Source organism: Tupaia chinensis, unplaced genomic scaffold (assembly GCF_000334495.1).
Source record: "Tupaia chinensis unplaced genomic scaffold, TupChi_1.0 Scaffold000668_1, whole genome shotgun sequence".
Classification (NCBI taxonomy): domain Eukaryota; kingdom Metazoa; phylum Chordata; class Mammalia; order Scandentia; family Tupaiidae; genus Tupaia; species Tupaia belangeri.
The window spans coordinates 115,826-135,210 of NW_006160190.1; the positions used below are offsets into that span (position 1 = coordinate 115,826).

Genomic DNA, 19,385 nt, shown 5'->3' on the forward strand with positions numbered 1-19,385 from the left:
AGCTGCGGCGCCGCGGGGCCAGCGCGGCCCAGGACGTCCCCGTCGCCTCCGGCCCCGCCTCCTAGGGCGGGACGTGCGCGGCGATTGGTGCGTGCGGGAGAAAGGTGGTTGCCATTGGCCTGGAGCGCTGTCAGCTCGGCGGGCGGTGCCCGGACGCAGGTACTGGCCAGAGCGGAGCGAGCGGCACTGACTGGCCGGGCCGGGCGCGGACAAGCGGCACCGGCCACGCTGCGAGCGGGCCCGCCCGGCCCGGCCGCGGATAAGGTATGCATGGGCCGGCGGGTAGGGTCAGAGGACGCAGGTCCGCGGTCTGGCCCCGGGTTCGAAGCCAGAGCTTGGCCCCCAGCGGCACAGCCGCCCTGGGACCCTTGGCCTCAGCCTTCCTCGGGACGCGGGGCTCGCAGTTGGTTTCTCGAGAGCGGTGGGGGATCCCTGGGTCCTGACACGCAGTAGGCGCCTCTCTGAGCCTCGGTTTCCCAGTTTATGAAACTGGGTCATCCCATTGCCAGCCGGATAGGGCTTCTGGGGGGTTTCAGGAGGTGGCCCGGCACACAGTAGGGTGACAATAAGTGACCAATGCCCTTCTCCAATCTCCTCCTCGGAGAGGCTCTGCCTAGAAAGTAGTGAAAATTATAACGAGCCAAGCACTGTGCACAAAGACGGGCAAACAGCGTGGACAGGGTTTATTTACACTGATGAGGAAGTTGGTGCCCGGAGAGGTTAAGTCTTTTGCCCTGGGCCACACAGCAAATAAAGGGCAGAGCTGGGATTAGAACCTGGCTTATGACGCAGAGGTGTGAAAGCACCGCAGGACACACGGGAGAGTGTGGGGAGGGAAGAGAAATGATTATGTTTGACAGGCTCCATATTTATCCTAAGGAAAAAAGAAAAAGGGCCAACCAGTGGCGGGATGGTTAAGGCAGCTGGATCTGGCGTGGCCGACTGTGTGGTTCAAGTCCTGGACCCGATGACTTGAGAAACACACACTAGGGGTCTGTATGTGTGTGCGTGTGCGTGTGTGTGTGCATGCATGCCTAAAACCCCAAAAGGAGGAAGAAGTGGAGGAGGATGGTGTGACCAGTCCCCAAAAGAGGGTGTTTATTTTTTCCCCCTTTCTCTTTCCAGTGAGTACATATGCTGTCTAGTAAATTATTTTTTTAAAGTCAGCATTTAGAAGGATTTACTGTATACTAAGTACTGACTGTGTGTCCTTTCAGACCTTCCCAACAGTTCTGTAAATTATAATCATTATTAATCATGATAACAAATGTAAGAAGATCTAATACTTGTTGATCTCTTTTTTTTAAAAAAAGAATTACTTTGTTTAGCTTTATTTATTTATTTATATATTTAATTTTGACCAGAGAGAGCAGGAAGGAGAAAGTGAGACAGTAAGTCACCAGGTCCGGGACTTGAACTAGATAGGTAGCCATGTGGGAATCCAGCGCCTATAACCACCATGCCATCTGCCGGCCCTGATCTCTTTTTTAAAAGATTTACTTATTTAATTGTATTTATCATCATCTTTATTATTATTTTTTAGTGAGAGAGAGAGAGGGAGTGCATGGGAGTAAGAAAGCAAGTCACCAGGTCTGGGACTTGAACCTTAGCTATGTGGGAGTCCAGCACTTTAACTCCCACGCCACACGCTGGCCCTTTGACCTCGTGTTTTAAAGTTTATGTATGTATTTATTTATTTTTGTTATATAATTTTCTATAGATCACGTGTTTTCGACAGGGAGAGACAGCGAGAGAGCGAGAGAAAGAGAACGTGAGAAAGCAAGCCGTCAGGTCTGGGACTTAAACTGCTGTAAGCCATGTGGGAGTCTAGTGCCTTAACACCCATGCCACCTGCTGGTCCCCTCACTGACCTCTAATCTTAAGTGGTTTATGAGTTAGGTACCAGTGTGACCCCTGTTTACTTTTTTTAAGTGTTTGCTAAAAAACTGGTTTGTATGTGGTTCCTTTTTTTTCCCTTCAGATTTTTGCCAGTGGGTGCGTGTGCTCGCTTGAGACAGAAAGAGGGAAAATGAGAAAACACTCCCTCCCTCCATCAATCCCTTCTCTTCCATCTTTCTTTCTTGTTGGGATTTTGGACACAGATGCACTTGGTGTTTCTCAAGCTACCAGGCCTGGGACTTGAACCATGCAATTGGCCATGTGTGATCCAGACACCTTAACCATCACACCATGGGCTGGCTCTCCCAGTTCTTGATCTGTATTAGCAGATTAATGGTTTGTTTTCCCCTCTCTCCCAAAGTAAAAGAAACAATAGAACTTTTTTTTTTTTTTAAGAATTATTTCCTTTATTTTATTTATCTTTATTACTGTTGTTATTATTTTTTTTTTGAGAGGTTTTTGCTATAGGGCTTGTGCACTTGCCAGAGAGACAGAGAGACAGAAAGCGAGAAGTCACCCCCCCCAGGGGGGATGGCCACGCTGCAATCCCTTCTCCATTCTCCTCTCGGGATCTTGGGCACACACGCACACACACCAGCATGAGTTTGAGCCGCCGAGTCTGGGACTTGAATTGCAGTCGACTACATGAGAGTCCAGTGACATAACCATTACCCTAACTGCTGGTCCCATTATTTTTAATTTTTTAAAGAATTATTCATGTATTTATTTCTATTTATTATTATTAATTTGGCTAGGCAGAGACACAGAGACAGAGAGAGAGGGAAAGTGAGAAATCACCCCCAGGGTGGATGGCTACCTGCTGGCCTGAAATATATGTATTTTTTAAGTTCATTGATTTATTTCTTCAGTGAGTGAGACAGACAGACAGAGAGACACACATACCCTGCAGTCCATCCAGCCTCAGCCAGCCCCAGCTCGCCGTGTACTGAAGGGAGGGCCCTGGCTGTGAACCTGGAACCTTCCCATGTGAGTCAGCCTCACGGAGCACTGTGTTCCAGCTGCATCACCGTCTGGCCCCTGTTTGCAGAAATCTTTTTTTTTCCCCTAATTTTATTCATTTATTTATTTTAATTTGACTAGAGAGAGGCAGAGAGAAAGAAAGAGAAGGAAAGCAAGCTGCCAGGTCTGGGACTCAAACCACGGTCAGCCATGTGTGAATCTAGCACCTTAACCACCATGCCACCTGCCGGCCCCTTGCAGAAATCTTGAGACCAATCCTGGAGCGGGGAGCGCAGGAGGGATGGACTCTCTGTACACACATCTGCTTGGAGAGCCCAGAGCTTCCCTGATAACCTGAGCTGGAGGTCCTGGTCATAGGCACTCACAAGGGACAACAGTGTCCACGGCATGGTGGGCCTGGCCACCCCCCTGTGGATGTTATCTCTGCACCCAGCCTTCCTGCCGGCTCCTGCCTTGGGCAGATAAGTGCTTATCTGGCCTCCGGGGGTGCCCAGCTGCGAAGGGAGGGCCCAGGATGACTCCGCCTGAGCCGGGTGGAGAGTGTGGACCCAGACCCACTGAGCACTGGCCTGGTGCGGAGAGTGAGTCGGGACCTCACGCCGCTCTCTCCCCCTCTCTGTGGGTCTCAGATTTGGACTGGCAAGGGTTAGTAAAAGCTGACATGGGGTTGGAGTGCGGGCACCTAGAAGGAGTTGGACTGTCTCCCTCCTGTGGGGTTTTCTGAGCGCTAGACGGGCTGCCGGGGGCTCTGGACCACAGCTCTTGGGGACAAAGGCCTGGGATTGGGCAAGTTTGGGACAGATTTTTGACCCCAGGGGACGTGTACTGGCTTTACAGGAGCCTCTAGAGGAGCCTCTGTTATTTTCATGCAGTTCTCAGCAGGATGGGGGCTCTCTACTCCCATCTTCTTGGCTGGCTCTGGGTGGAGGAGGAGGTATCCTAAGGCTCCTTCTTGCTGGAGCTTCCAGAAGGCAGGTCACCCACCGCAGACTTGAGAATTGCTGCCTAAGGTTCCAGATGTCCCCTGTGGACTCCTCCTAGAGACAGAGGGTTGGCTCAGAGTCCTCCTGCCCACCCCCCCACCAATAAGCTGGTGCCACTTCCGTGACACTCCAAGGCATCAGGGAGTATACAGCCCTGTGAAAGGCCATGGACCAGAAGGGTCGTGGTGACTCCCGTTCCGAGCTATGTGGCTAAGTTTTGTTTGTTTGTTTGTTTCTTTTTTTAGAGGTTTTTGCTATAGGGTGTGTGCTTTTGCCAGCCAGACAGAGAGAGACAGAGAGACAGAAAGCAAGAAATCATCCCCCAGGGGGAATGGCCACGCCGCAATCCTTTCTCCTCCATTCTCCTCTTGGGATCTTGGGTACGCACGCACATGTGCCCAGCGTGAGTTTTAAGCCACCGGATCCAGGACTCGAACTGTGGTCGACTACATGGGAGTCCAGCGACATAGACATTACGCTAACTGCTGGTCCCATCTTTATTATTACTTTTTATTTTTTCTTCTTTTTTTTGGAGAGATTTTCACTGTAGGGCGCATGCGCTCGCCAGACAGACAGAGAGAGACATAGAGACAGAAAGCGAGAAATCACCCCCCAGGGGGGATGGTCACGCCGCAATCCCTTCTCCTCCATTCTCCTCTCGGGATCTTGGGCACGCACGCACACGCGCCCGGCGTGAGTTTTAAGCCACCGGGTCCGGGACATGAACCGCGGTCGACTACGTGGGAGTCCAGCGACATAGCCATTACGCTAACTGCTGGTTCCCTCTTTATTATTACTTTTTAAAAAATTTGACAAGAGAGAGAAATGGAGAGTGAGAAAGCAACCTGCCAGGTTTGGGACTTGAACTGTGGTTGGCCATGTGGGAGTCCAGTGCCTTAGCCACCACAGCACCTGCCCCCCCCCACTTTTAAAGAATTATTTAATTTCATTCATCATTATTATTATTATTTTTTTTTTTAGAGATTTTTGCTATAGGGCTCGTGTGCTTGCCCAAGAGACCAAGAGACAGACAACAAGAAATCACTCCCCCAGGGAGGATGGCCACACCTTAGTCCATTCTCCATTCTCTCAGGATGTTGGACACACACATGCACATGCCTCGCATGAGTTTTAAGCCACCAGATCCGGGACTCAAACTGTGATTGACTACCTGGGAGTCCAGTGATGTAGCCCTTATGCCATCTGCTGACCTCATTATTAATTTTGAAATTTAACCAAAGAGAGAGAGAGAGAGAAAGTGAGACAGCAAGCCACCAGATCCAGGACTCGAACCATGATCAGCCTTGTGGGACTCCAGTGCCCTAACCACCATACCACCTACTACCCCTGTGTGTGACCAAGTTTCTAGTTTCGTTTTGCTCCTCTCAAAGGAAGGTTTGGACTTAGCTCCATAGCCTGGTGGTTAAGGCAGCTGGAACCCACATGGCCAGCTGCGTGGTTTGAGTCCCAGACCCAGTGGCTTGAGAAATATGCTGAGCGTGTGTACATGCACGCCCGAAACCCTGACAGGCAGGAGACATGGAGGAGAAAGGGTTATGATATTACCATCCCCTATGGATTGCTTTCTTCTCTCCTTTCTTTCGATCTCTGTCTCTCTCTGGTGGCGAGTACATGCACTCTCTAGCAGAAAAAAAAAAAAAAAAAGGTGAGTTCGTGTGCTCTGAGCCCAGGCTTCCTACCCAGGAATCCAACGCTCTGTGGGGCTGGCAGGCTGGGGTGGATCTGGCCCCAGAACGTGCCATGCATCCGCTTTGGCATGCAGTGCTTAGCGACTGTCAGGTGCTGTTTCCGCACCTGGGAAGGTGACGGAAGACGGTCTGCAGGCTTTGGGGGCAGGACTCAGCCTGGCTCAGGGGAGCGAGAGATAATATGACCCCGAGCCCCTCGACGCACCAGGCCTGGGGTGAGTTGCATGTACGTGATTTCATTAACTCACTTTCTCTCTGTCTCTCTGTCTTTCTGGCGTGCGTATGTGCCCTATAGCAAAAACCTCTCAAAAAAAAAAAAAAAATTCGGTGAGATGGGGCCAGCCCTGTAGTCTAGTGGTTAAGGGAGGTCGATCCCACATGGCCAGCCACACTTTGAATCCCAGTCCTGGCATCTTGAAAAACACCGGGTTCATATGCATGCATGCTTAAAAATCCCGACAGGATGGAGAGACAGAGGAGCAGAGATTGTGGTGTGACCCTGCCCCACTGGGGGCTGCCTTCTGTCGCTTTGGTAAATACCTTTGCATTCTGGCAATTAAAAAAAATGATAGAGATCTCAAAAAAAGGGGGGGGGCGGCAGGTAGCGTGGTGATTAAGGCGGTGGACTCCCACATGGCTGACCACGGTTTAAGTCCCAGACCTGGCCACCTGCTTTCTCCCTTTCCCTTTTTCCTGTCTCTCTCTGGTCAAATATTAAAATAATAACAAATAAAGGTAAATAAGTAATTCTAAAAAATTTTAAAAGAGACCAGCAAATAGTGCAATGGTTATACATCACTGAACTCCCGTGTAGTCGACCACAGTTCAAGTCTTGGACCCGGCAACTTAAAATTCAGGCCAGACAACTGGCAGGTTAGGTATGGTGGTTAAGGCAGCTGGCCTCCCACATGGCTGACTGCGGTTCAAGTCCTGGATCTGGCAGTTTGCTTTCTCACTTTCCTTCTCTCTCTTTGTCTGTCTCTGATCAATTTTAAAAAAATGAAAATTAGTAAAATTAAATTAAAAAATAATTTTTTTGGAGAGGTTTTTGCTATAGGGTGCATGCACTTGCCAGAAAGACAGAGACAGACAGAAAGACAGAAAGTGAGAAATTACCCCCCGGGGGGATGGCCATGCCATAGTCACTTCTCTGTTCTCCTCTTGGGATCTTGCTTATGCACACACACAGGCCTGGAGTGAGTTTAAGTCACCGGGTCCAGGACTCGAACCACAGTCAACTATGTGGGAGTCCGGGGACATAGCCATTCGCTGACCACTGGTCCCTGAATTTTTTTTTCCTAAGAATAATTTTACTGGGACTGCAGGCGGCATGGTGGTTAAGGCACTGGACACTCCCACATGACTGACTGTGGTTTGAGTCCTGGACCCAGTGGCTTGCTTTTCCACTTTTCTCTCGCTCTCTTGCTCTTTCGCTCTGTCCCTTTCTGGACTGACTGACTGACTGACTGACTGACTAAATAAATAAATCTAAATTTAAAAAATGAATTATTTTACTTAACTTTATTTTTATTTACTTATTTATTTTGATTTGACCAGAGAGGAACAGAGTGAGAGAGAGTGAGAGAGAGAGAGGGAAAGTGAGAAAGCAAGTTCCCAGGTCTAGGACTCGAATCACGGTCAGCCATGTGGGGGTCCAGCGTCCAGCGCCCTTCACCACCACGCCACCTGCCAGCTCCATCACACTGAATGTATTTTTTAAAAAATTATTTTATTTAACTTTATCAATTTATTCGTGTATCCATTTTTATTTGACCAGAGAGGTACAGAGTGAGAGAGGAAGTGAGAAAGGAAGCTGCCTAGGTCCGGGACTCGAACCTTGGTTGGCCGTGTGGGAGTTCAGCGCCCTTAACCACCATGCCACCTGCCGGCCCCTCATTGAGCTTTTATACCTTCCCACAAACCTCCATTTTACAGATCAGGACAAAGAGGCTCACAGAGGCAAGGCCTTGTTTGTGGTTCTAGGGCCTTGCCAAAAGGGGACTCTATCCCTCATGCATCAGGTTCACTAATTGTGCCCTTAACCCCCCCAGGCCCCAGGGACCATGGGCCTCGGGCCCTGAGGACGCCGGGCTCCCTGTGGCCATGACGACGGGGGACTGCTGCCACCTCCCCGGCTCCCTGTGCGACTGCTCTGGCAGCCCGGCCTTCTCCAAGATCGTGGAGGCCACAGGTCTCGGGCCACCCCAGTATGTGGCACAGGTGACGTCGAGGGACGGCCGGCTCCTCTCAACTGTCATCCGGGCTTTGGACACGCCAAGGTGAGTGGTGACCAGGTGGTGTCCTGCTCCCTTCCCCTCGCCCCTTTCCTCTTTGGGCTGAGGGATTTCCCCCTGGTCTGGAGTCAGAGCTCAGACATCTAGAGGAGGTGGATGGGTGACATGTCAGCGAAAATGGTTCAAAAAAGAGGAAAAAAAATGAAGGGGCTCAAGCAGTTAACTTCCATGTCGAAACAGAGACCTGAGCTGGCCAGGCCTGGTTCTTCAGGAAAGTCGGAAATTCCAGATTTTCTAAAAAATCAAGTTTATTTTTTAAGGTTTTGCCATACGGCTATGTCGCTGGACTCCCATGTACTCGACTGTGGTTCGAGTCCCGGACCTGGTGGCTTAAACTCATGCCAGGCGTGTGTGTGTGTGTGTGTCCAAGATCCTGAGAGGAGAGTGGAGGAGAAGGGATTGCGGCGTGGCCATCCCCTCTGGGGAATGATTTCTCGCTTTCTGTCTCTGTCCCTATCTTTCTGGCGAGTGCACATGCATTCCATAGCAAAAATGTCTCAAAAAAAGCAAAAACAAAAACAAAAACAAAAAAACAGGGACCAGCAGTTAGCGTAATGGCTATGTTGCTGGACTCCCATGTAGTCGACTGCAGTTCGAGTCCCAGACCCGGTGGCTTAATCTCACGCCGGGCGTATGTGCGTGCTTGCCCAAGATCCTGAGAGGAGAATGGAGGAGAAGGGATTGCGGCGTGGCCATCCCCTCTGGGGGGTGATTTCTCGCTTTCTATCTCTCTGTCTCTCTCTGTCTGTCTGGCAAGTGCTTGCGCCCTATACCAAAAACCTCTCCAAAAAAAGAAAAAAAAAAGAAAAAGAAAAAAAAACCAAAACAGTAGGGAGGTTGCCCTGGACAATCAGAGTGGTATTGCAGAAAAAGGTGAAGAGGACTTTGAGAGGGCACAAGAGATGCTCATCCTGGGCCAAAAAAGGTGCCGCAGGAGCCCTGGAAAGGAAACGTATCAGTTTACCTGTGGGGGTCTGGGAAGGCTTCCCAAAGGAATGGGCATTTGCAGGTGGGCATTGAAGGATGAGTAGGAGTTTTCCAAGTAGCAGCTGGAGGCACCAGCAAACCTGCAATCCAGTGGGCAGTCAGACAGGAGTAGGCAGGAAGCCCACTTGCTCATGGGTCTTACTCTGCCCAGTGACGGTCCTTTCTGCCGGATCTGCCATGAGGGAGCGAATGGGGAGAGCTTGCTGTCTCCGTGCGGCTGCGCCGGGACGCTGGGCGCCGTGCACAAGAGCTGCCTGGAGAGGTGGCTTTCTTCGTCCAACACCAGTTACTGTGAGCTGTGCCACACGGAGTTCGCGGTGGAGAAGCGGCCCCGGCCCCTCACAGAGGTACCCTTGGGAGCCTGAGGAGGGAGTGGGCACGGGGAGGAAGGCAGGCCCAAGGCCCGGAGATAGGAGCTGCCCTGGGGAGGGTCCCAGGAGGCTGGGGAAGTGGCTTCCCTATAGAGAGGGGCTCCCATCTCCTCCCTGGGGAGATTCTGCTGATGGTGGCGGGGACCAGGCCTGAGACTCAAGATCTACCCAAACCTGTATCCCTTCCCCGTTTTTGTTGTGGTTTTTGGTTTTTGCTGTGCAGCGCACGTGCTTGCTACAACAAGAGAGCAGAGGGAAAGCGAGAAAGTGTCCCCTGTGGTAGGGGGATGGGCACGCTGCAACCCTTTCTCCTCCATTCTCCTCTCGGGATCTCGGGCACGCACCTACACGCGCCCAGCGTGAGTTTAAGCCACCGGGCCCAGGACTCAAACCACGGTCAACTACATGGGAGTCCAGCGACATAGCCATTACACCATCTGCTGGTCCTGCCCCACTGTTTTTAAGCTGTCTAGTCGAATGGCACAGTCAGCCATGTGAGATCCAGCTGCCTTCACCTCCAAACCACCTGCTGGTCTGCTCAGTGAGCATTTGAAAGAGAGTTTTTTTTTTTTTTTTGAGGGAGAGGTTTTTGCTATAGGGCCTGTGTGCTCGCCAGACAGACAGAGAGAGACAGAGAGACAGAAAGCGAGAAATCACCCCCCGGGGGGGGGCTGCCACGCCACAATCCCTTCTCCTCCATTCTCCTCTCGGGATCTTGGGCACGCCCCCACACGCCCGGCATGAGTTTTAAGCCACCGGGTCCGGGACGCGAACTATGGTCCACCACATGGGAGTCTAGCGACATAGCCGTTACGCTAACTGCTGGTCCCGAGAGTTGTTTTGGTTGTTATAGGGTGCTTGAAGTAGAGACAGAGAGACTGAAAGTGAGAAATCAGCCCCCAGGGGAGATGGCCACACCACAATCCATTCTCCTCCATTCCCCTCTTGGGATCTTGGGCACGCATGCACATGTGCCCGGAGTGAGTTTTAAGCCGCTGGGTCTGGGAATCGAACTGCCGTCCACTACATGGGAGTCCAGCGATGTGACCGTTACTCCATCTGTTGGTCCCTCAATGAGCCTTGGAAGAAAGAAAGGGCAGGCGAGGCCCCTGCCTGGAGGCCTTGCGTCCCCCTAGCCCCAGGAGCCCCTCCGCTGCCTCTCCCCCTGCAGTGGCTGAAGGACCCCGGGCCGCGAACAGAGAAGCGGACGCTGTGCTGCGACATGGTCTGCTTCCTCTTCATCACGCCGCTGGCGGCCATCTCGGGCTGGCTGTGCCTGCGCGGGGCCCAGGACCACCTGCGGCTCCACAGCCGGCTGGAGGCCATGGGGCTCATCGCCCTCACCATCGCCCTCTTCACCATCTACGTGCTCTGGACACTGGTGAGTGCCAACAGCAGGGGCTGCTGCACCAGGCGTTGGGTCCGGTGGAGGGGATCCTCTGAAAAAAACCCACGTGTGTGGAGTTCAGGGTTCCGAGCAGGACCCACCACCCAGGACCTGAGACTGGGGTTGCTGGGGTGGAAGGGGGCAGGAAGAGGGAGAGAGCGAGAGGGCTGGCAAGCCGAAAGCCGAGAGTGAGAGACTGGGAGAGAACGAGACAAGAGGGAGGAGAGAGACATTAAGAAATTACAGGGGGGGAGAGAGACTGAAACCAAAAAACAGAAAAATGGCAGGGGGAGAGACAGAAACAGAGGGGCTGGGCTGGTGGGGTGCCGTGCCACGTTTCTGGCAGGACTAGAACCCTTACTTGGAGGGATGTCCTCTCTGCCCCCATAGCATCTGTCAGACTTAACTGCTACTGTGCAGTGGTGTATGGTGTGAGGGGTCCTCTCCTGAGGAGTTATATATATTTTTTTCTGGAGAGAGTTTTTTTTTTTTATGAATTATTTAATTTTATTCATTTTCATTATTTTATTTTATTGTTTTTTTGAAGTTGACCAGTGAGACTGAGAAAGAGAGAAGGAAAGTGAAAAAGCATGTTGCCAGGTCCAGGACTCAAACTGCTGTCAACTGAAACCAGCAGTTAGCGTAATGGCTATGTCATTGGACTCCCATGTAGTTGACCGCGGTTCGAATCCCGGATCCAGTGGCTTAAACTCATGCCAGGCGCGTGTGCATGCGTGCCCAAGATCCCGAGGAGAATGAAGGAGAAGAGATTGCGGCATGGTCATCCCCACTGGGGGGTGATTTCTCGCTTTCTGTCTCTCTGTCTCTGTCTTTCTGGCAAGCACATGTGCCCTATAACAAAAACGTCTCTAAAAACAAAACAAAACAAAAAAAACCCCTGCTGTCAACCATATGGGAGTCCAGCTGCTTTAACCAACATGCCTTCTGCTGGCCCATGTTTGGAGAGATTTTTGCTATAGGGTACATGCACTCTCCAGAGAGACACAGAGAGATGGAGAGACAGAAAACAACAAATCCGGGGCCAGCAGGTGGCATGGTGGGTGAGGCGCTGGACTCCCACATGGCTGACCACAATTCGAGTCCCAAACCTGGTGGCTTGCTTTCTCACTTTCCCTTTCTCTCTCTCTGGTCAAATTAAAAAATAATAATAACAAATGGAATTAAATAAATAAATAAATCTTTAAAAGGAAAAAAGAAAACAACTCTCTGGAAGCGAGAAAGCAAGCCACCAGGTCCAGGACTCGAACCCTGGTCAGCCACGTGGGACTGTCCAGCGCCTTAACCACCACCCCACCTGCTGGTTCCAACAACTCTCTGTTTTTGAAAAATTGCTATAGGGTGTGTGTGCTCACCAGAAAGAGTCAGGAGCGGTGTGGAGGGAAGAAGTGAAGAGAAAGTGAGATGCCTCCTCCCAGGGGGATGGCCATGCTGTAACCCCTTCTCTTCCATTCTTCTCTCAGAAATCTGAGCACTTACCCAGCACGTTTTTCAAGTTGCTGGGTTCAGAACTCAAACCACTGAGCCAGCCACGTGAGTTCCAAGCTGCCTTAAGCTCTATGCCATCTGCTGGCCTCACAAATTAAAAAAAATAATAATAAAATTGAAAAGACTTGAAAAAACGAACATATATGCTGGTGGGGTATACTGAAAACTACTTCTTGGATCAGCCTGCTGCCTGGTGGGTAAGATGACTGAATCCTACTTGGCCAATCAAGGGTTTCAAATCCCGGACCTAGTGGCTTAAAAAAAAAAAAAACCAGCAGCTCCCCACCAGCCACTCACTGTATGGATGTACTGTGTTTATTTAGCTGATCCCTTCTAACAGGCACTGGGATTCTTTCCAATGTGGATTATTTTTTTTTTTAACGGTTATGAACGGTGTTTCCGTCCCGCCTATACAAATATTTCGTGGGAACTCACTTGGCTGAAGGGTTTGAGCTTTGGCTTTTTTTTTTATTATTATTATAAAAAGAATTCTTTAATTTAATTTTTATTTATTCATCCATTTTATTTTAATTTGACCAGAGAGATAAAGAAAGAGAAAGTGAAAAAGCAAGCCACCAGGTCCAAGATTTGAACCGTGGTCAGGCATGTAAGAGCGTCCAGTGCCTTAACCACTATGCCACCTGCGTTAGTTTTTAATTTTTTCTGTTACTGTAGCAGAGGGGTGCATTTGTTACAATCGATGAACCTCCTTCTGGAAGTCACTGTAACTAAAGTCAGTAGTTCATGTTAAGGTTCATTCTTGTTTATTTATTTATTTTTTAACTGGCAGAGGGTGCATTCATTCACCAGCGAGAGAGCGAGAGGCAGACAGAGAGAGAAGAAATCACTCCCCAATGGGAGGCAGTCACGCCACGATCCCTTCTCCATTTTTCCTTCTGGGTGAGATCTTGGGGCCCACATGCACATGCCCAGTGTGTTTTTCACACTGCCAGGGCAGGATCTAAACCATGGTTCGCCGCGTGGGATCTGGCTGCTTAACCAGTGGGCTCTGGGGCTTCTCCGTTCTTGGTTTTGACAAATGTGTAATAACACATATTCACTATTACTGTATTACACTGAGTACTTTCAGGGCCCTAAACACCCTCTGTGCTCCACTTATTCATCCCTCCTCCCCTCCAACCTCTGGGGACTGCTTTTTTTATTTTTATTTTTAAAATAATTATTTTATTTAACTTTATTTATTTGTCTTACTTTTAATTTGACCAGAGAGGGACAGAGCGAGAGGGCAAGAGAGAGAGAGAGAAAGTGAGAAAGCAATCTGCCAGTCCAGGACTCGAACCATGGTCGGCCATGTGGGGGTCCAGCACCTTAACCACCACGCGACCTGCTGGCTCCCTTGCTGATCTTTTTAGTCTCCACAGATGTACCAAATGGTCTACCCTGTCAGTTGTAATCACACAGCATGTAACCTTTTTTTGGTTAGTTTTTGAAGAATTATTTTATTTAACTTTGTTTGTTTGTTTGTTTATTTATTTATTTAAATTTGACCAGAGAGGGGGAGAGAGAGAGAGAGAGAGAGATTGAGAAAGTAAGCTGCCAGGTCCAGGACTCAAACTGTGGTCGGCCATGTGGGAGTCCAGCACCCTTAATCACCATGCCACCTGCTAGCCCACATGTAGCCTTTTTAAATGACCTTCTTTCACTTAGTGATTGGCATGCAAGTTTCTCCTAGGTCTTTTCATGGCCTGAAAACTATTTTATTTTACTTTTTTTAAGAGAGATTTTGTTTTGTTTTGTGTTGCGTGTGTTCCCTGGAGAGACACAGACAGACAGACGGAAACTGAGAAATCATCCCCCGGGGGATGACAATGCTGCAATCCCTTCTCCTCTCGGGATCTTGGGCATGCACGCATACGTGCCTGAGGTGAATTTTAAGTCACTGGGTTCAGGACTTGAACTGTGATCGACTGTGTGGGAGTCCAGTGATGTAACCCTTACGCCATCTGCTGGTCCTGAAACATTTTTTTTTTTTAAGAATTATTTTATTTAACTTTATTTATTTATTTTTTATTTGGTCAGAGAAGGACAGAGAGAGAGAGAGAGAGAGAGAGAAAGAAAGCCAAGTAAGCCTCCGGGTGCAGGGCTTGAACTGTGGTTGGCCATGTGGGAGTCCAGCACCCTTAACCACTATGCCATCTGCCGGCCCCCTGAAAACTCTTTTTTAGAGAGAGATTTTGCTATAGGGCATATGGACTTACCAGAGACACAGAGAGAGACACACAGAGAGAATGTGAGAAATCATCTCCCCAGAGAGGATGGCCACACTGCAGTCCCTTCTCCTCCATTCTCCTCTTGGAATTTTGGGCATGCACACACATGCCTGGCATGATTTTAGTCGCTGGGTCTGGGGTTTGAACTGCGGATGACCTTGTGGGAGATCAGTGCCTTAACCACTATACCACCTGCTGGCCCTGAGAACTCATTTAAAAAAAATAATTATTTATTTAATTTTATTTATTATTATTATTATTTTAAAATCTGCTGTAGGGTGTGAGCACTCACCAAAGAGAGACAGAGAGAAAAAGTGGGAAAGCAAGCTGCCAGGTCCGGAACTTGAACTGTGGTCGACTATGTGGAAGTCTAGTAATGTAACCACTAGGCCATCTGCTTGTCCCAACATTTAATCCCCTTTTTTTTTTTTTTTTAAAGAATTATTTATCGGGGACCAGCAGTTAGCGTAATGGCTATGTCGCTGGACTCCCATGTAGTTGACTGTGGTTCGCGTCCCGGACCCGGTGGCTTGAAACTCAAGCCGGGTGCGTGTGTGTGCGTGCCCAAGATCCCAAGAGGAGAATGGAGGAGAAGGGATTGTGGTGTGGCCATCCCCCCTGGGGGGCGATTTCTCCCTTTCTGTCTCTCTGTCTCTCTCTGTCTGTCTGATGAGCACACGTGCCCTATAGTGAAAAACCTCTCCCCCCAAAAAAAATGTATTTATTTTTAAAAATTATTTGTGTATTCATTTATTTAAATTTGACCAGAGAGAGAGACATAAACAGAGACAGAGAGAGGGAAGGTGAGAAAGCAAGCCACCAGGTCCAGGACTCAAACCGAGGTTGGCCATGTGGGACTGTCCAGCGCCTTAACTACCATGCCAGCTGCTGGTCCCCAAGAATTATTCTATTTAACTTCATTTAAACTTCATTTATTTTAATTTTATCAGAGAGGGACAGAATGAGAGAGAGAGAGAGAGAGAGAGCGTGCACGAGACAGCGAAAGTGAGAAAGCAAGTTGCCAGGTCCAGGACTCGAACCTCAGTCTGCCCTGTAGGAGTCCAGTGCCCTCAACCACCACGCCACCTAGTGGCCCCCACAGTTCATCCCTTCTAGGATGCTGTATGACTTCATTTCCACTGAGGAGCGCCCCCTCCCTCCTGCTGCTGCTGGTTGTGGTGGTGGGGCCCTCCTTGCAAGTCTGGAAGGCTGGCGAGGGGTACCCCCAAGAGTGAACGTGAACGTGTGGTGTGTACGCACAGGCTGGATGAGAAATGCCCTGATCATTTCTGCCTCGGGGAGCTTGAGCCTTGCCCTAAGTCCTAGCGCTAAGGCAGGTTTCCCCCGCCCGGGGCCCCTCTTCCTTCCCTGGGGTGTAGACGCCTCTTGGCCTGTACTCCCCACTGCTGCCCCGCAGGTCTCCTTCCGCTACCATTGCCAGCTGTACTCCGAGTGGAGACGGACCCACCAGAAAGTGCGTCTGAAGATCCGGGAGGCGGACGGCTCCCAGGGCTCCCAGCACTCCCCACTGGCAACCGGGCTCTTGAAGAAGGTGGCAGACGAGACACCTGTGTGAAGGCCAGGCTGACAGAGAGCCCTGTGACAGAGACCAGAGCGAGTGGTGATGCCCCGGCTCTCGGAGGGACGGAAACTGCCCGACCCTTCCCGCACGGCCAGAACGCTTCTTAGGCCGAGACACCCAGCGGAGCCCATTCTAAGATCCTGCGTGGATGTACTTTCAGGTTTTTGCACAACCTTAATGTGACAAGGACAGGTGGGCGTGGTCCTGAGCTTCGGATGGAGCAGGCACCCTGATCTCATTCTGAGGTCCGTTTGGCACCTTCTGGGCCGCCAGCTGTGGCCAGCGTGTCAAGGACGCCCTCTGGGCTGGAAGGTTCCAGCAGGCTTCTTGCGCTTCTCTGCACCTGGCAGGCTCGCTTTTCTGGCACCCCTGACTTTATATAAAGTTGCACTGCGTTTCAAAAACCCCACCCCCCGAATGAATAAAAGGAGTTCTTGCTGGACAAAAGAGACTTGTCAGTGACTTTTCTGAATGGGAGGCCTCAAAGTGAGGGACTACCAGAGGTAAAAAATAAGCAATGTTTCTGCTTGTTTTGAGGCAGCTGTTATAAAGCCCACAGGAAGAAGCAGTTGGAGTTTTCAAGTGAAGAGCAGGTAGCAGGGTTATATAATAAATGATTTTTAAAAAAATATTTCATTTTATTTATCATAATTATTATTATAAGTTTTCACTTGACCAGAAAGAGACAGAGAGGGAAAGTAAGAAAGTAAGTCACCAGGTCTGGGACTCGAACTGCGGTCGGCTCTGTGAGAGTCCAGTGCCTTAACTGCCATGCCACCTGCTGGCCCCAATAAATGATATTTTGACTGTATATAAGAATAGTTTCTACTTACCTCACCTCTACTGTGGGCCCAGACACCAAGCTGGGCCTGCTATACTCACTAATAACTAATAGTGATAATATGCAGACTTAGAATACCAGAGGTGAGGCCCAGTTTTTTTTTTTTTTTTAAAGATTTTTTATTCAATTTTATTTATTTACTTTAATTAACTAGAGAGGAACTGGGTGGGGAGGGAGGGGAGTGAGAAAGCTAGCCACCAGGTCCGGGACTCTTAACTGTGGTCAACCATGTGAGAGTCTAGTACCGTTATTCAGTACGCCACCTACCGGTCCCAAGGCCCAGTTCTGAGCCTCAAAACTAATATTTTCCCCTCCTCTGACTATTTATTTATTTATTTATTTTTGAGATATTTTTGCTATAGGGCATGTGTGCTCGCTGGAGATACAAAGAGAGAGAGAAAGACAGGAAGACAGCGAGAAATCACTTCCCAGGGGGATGGCCACACCATAATCCCTTCTCCATTCTCTCAGGATTTGAGGCACATGTGCACACACACCCAGTGTGAGTTTTAAGTCACCTGGTCCAGGACTTGAACTAGCCATGTGGGAGTTCTAGCAACATAACCATTATGCCATCTGCTGGTCCCTGACTGTTCATTTATTTTTTTTGGAGAGATTTTCACTGTAGGGCGCGTGCGCTCGCCAGACAGACAGAGAGAGACATAGAGACAGAAAGCGAGAAATCACCCCCCAGGGGGGATGGTCACGCCGCAATCCCTTCTCCTCCATTCTCCTCTCGGGATCTTGGGCACGCACGCACACGCGCCCGGCGTGAGTTTTAAGCCACCGGGTCCGGGACATGAACCGCGGTCGACTACGTGGGAGTCCAGCGACATAGCCATTACACTAACTGCTGGTTCCCTGTTCATTTATCTTTTAATTTGACCAGAGAGGGACAGAGAGAGAGAGAGAGAGAGAGTGTGAGAAAGCAAGCTGTCAGTCCAGGACCCAAACCACAGTTGGCCATGTGGGAGTCCAGTGCCCTTAACCGCCACACCACCTGCCAGTGCCTATTTACTTATTTTTTAAGAATTATTTTATTTAATTTACCATTATTATTTTACTTATTTCCAGAGAGAGACGGGGAGAGGGGAATTGAGAATGCAAGTCTCTGGGTCCGGGACTTGAACCCGCGGTAAGCCATGTGGGAGTCCAGCACCCTCAACCACCTTGCCACCTGCTGACCCCATTTTTTAAATTTTCCCAGAGGGCAAATGTATTCACCAGAGAGAAATGGGGGGTGGCGTGGGGTGGGGAGGAATAGGGGTGTTGGTGAAGAAAGCATGCCCCATGGGGCATGGTCATGCCTCAATACCTTCTTCTCCATCTCTCTTTCTTCTCAGGATTTTGGGCATGCGTGCACACGTGCTCAATGTGTTTCTCAAGCTGCTGAGTCCAGGACTTGAACTGTGCTATTAGCCATGTGGGGTCATGCCGCCTTCACCACCATGCCACCGACTGCCCCATCCCTGACTTTGGTTACCATCCTCAAAGGGAAGGAGAGTATTACCTCCATCTTACAGGTGAGAAGACTGAGGTGGGGAAGGTTTAGTCTAAAGTCCCCTAGCTGCAGGAAGTGGAGTTGGGGTGACCTCAGGTCTGCCCTGCCCCAATGCTGAGTTTCATGCCCTCTTTCCAGGAAGACTCAGGAAAAAAGTGCAGTGTGGTCATGCCAAGAATGGCACCTATTTCTCTTCTTTTTTTTAGAATTATTTTATTTACTTATTCATTTATTTTAATTTGACTAGAGAGGAATACAGTGAGAGAGAGAGAGAGAGAGGAAAGTCTCTAGGTCCAGGACTTGAACCATGGTCGGCCATGTGGGAGTCCAATGCCCTTAACCACGCCACCTGCCGGCCCCAATGACACCTGTTTCTTTAGTGCTTTCTACATGCTGAGTCTTTTATTTAACTTTTAAAAATTATTAATTTATTGGGGCCGGCAAGTGGCATGGTGGTTAAAGGCACTGGACTCCCCACATGGCCAACCACGGTTCAAGTCTCGGACCTGGTGGCTTGCTTTCTCACTTCCTCTCCCTGTGTTTGTGTCTCTCTGATCAAACTGGAAAATAATAATGATAATAATAATAAATAAAGTTAAATAAAATAATTCTTTAAAAAATATTTATTATTATTTTTCTAAGTTTTAGAGCACACATGTGCACCAGAGAGAGAGACAGAGAGAAAGAGAAAGAGAGAGAGAGAGAAGGAAAATGAGAAACCAAGGCACCAGAGAGAGAGAGAGAGAGAGAGAGAGAGAGAGAGAGAGAAAGTGAAAAAGCATCCCCCGCCCATGGAGCATGGTCACACTGCAATCCCTTTTCTTCCATCTCTCCCTTCTCTGGAGATTTTGGACATGCATGCATATGTGTCTGGTGTGTTTTTCAAGCTATCAGGTTGGATACTCAAACCATGCAGTTGGCCATGTGAGATCCAGCAGCCTTAACCCCCAGGCCATAGGCTGGCCCATTTGTCTACATTTAATTCTTTTATTTTTTTAAGAATGATTTTATTTAACTTTATTTATCTACTTTTTAAAAAATTTGACCAGAGAAGGACAGAGCGAGAGAGAGAGAGAGAGAGAGAGAGAGGGATAGAGGGAAAGCAAGATGCCA

At 49.4% G+C, this 19,385-nt stretch overlaps 1 protein-coding gene across 6 annotated transcripts; it reads left to right on the forward strand.

Annotated features, from left to right (window-relative positions):
- The first annotated feature begins 236 nt into the window (after positions 1-236).
- Positions 237-16,377, forward strand: MARCHF2 (membrane associated ring-CH-type finger 2). 6 transcript variants are annotated; one of them, XM_014592177.2, is made up of 6 exons: positions 237-264; positions 7,624-7,851; positions 9,005-9,200; positions 10,381-10,605; positions 12,908-13,017; positions 15,766-16,377. In XM_014592177.2, exons 2-6 carry the CDS (start codon positions 7,676-7,678, stop codon positions 15,830-15,832), a joined length of 774 nt encoding a protein of 257 aa, XP_014447663.1. In that variant the 5' UTR covers positions 237-264; positions 7,624-7,675; the 3' UTR covers positions 15,833-16,377. The 6 variants fall into 6 exon arrangements, with proteins under 6 accessions (XP_014447663.1, XP_027632147.1, XP_027632151.1 ...); XM_027776346.1 differs by lacking the exon at positions 237-264 and adding an exon at positions 3,427-3,525; XM_027776347.1 differs by lacking the exon at positions 237-264 and adding an exon at positions 3,442-3,525 and having other exon boundaries at positions 10,396-10,605.
- Positions 16,378-19,385: the final 3,008 nt, after the last annotated feature.

What these genes read in the sequence shown, in the direction of transcription:
- MARCHF2 (XM_014592177.2), top strand. Translation starts at nt 7,676, where the DNA reads ATGACGACGGGGGACTGCTGCCACCTCCCCGGCTCCCTGTGCGACTGC. An exon ending in CGGGCTTTGGACACGCCAAG is followed by an intron (nt 7,852 to 9,004) that starts GTGAGTGGTGAC and finishes TACTCTGCCCAG; the next exon opens with TGACGGTCCTTTCTGCCGGA. An exon ending in GGCCCCGGCCCCTCACAGAG is followed by an intron (nt 9,201 to 10,380) that starts GTACCCTTGGGA and finishes GCCCCTCCGCTG; the next exon opens with CCTCTCCCCCTGCAGTGGCT.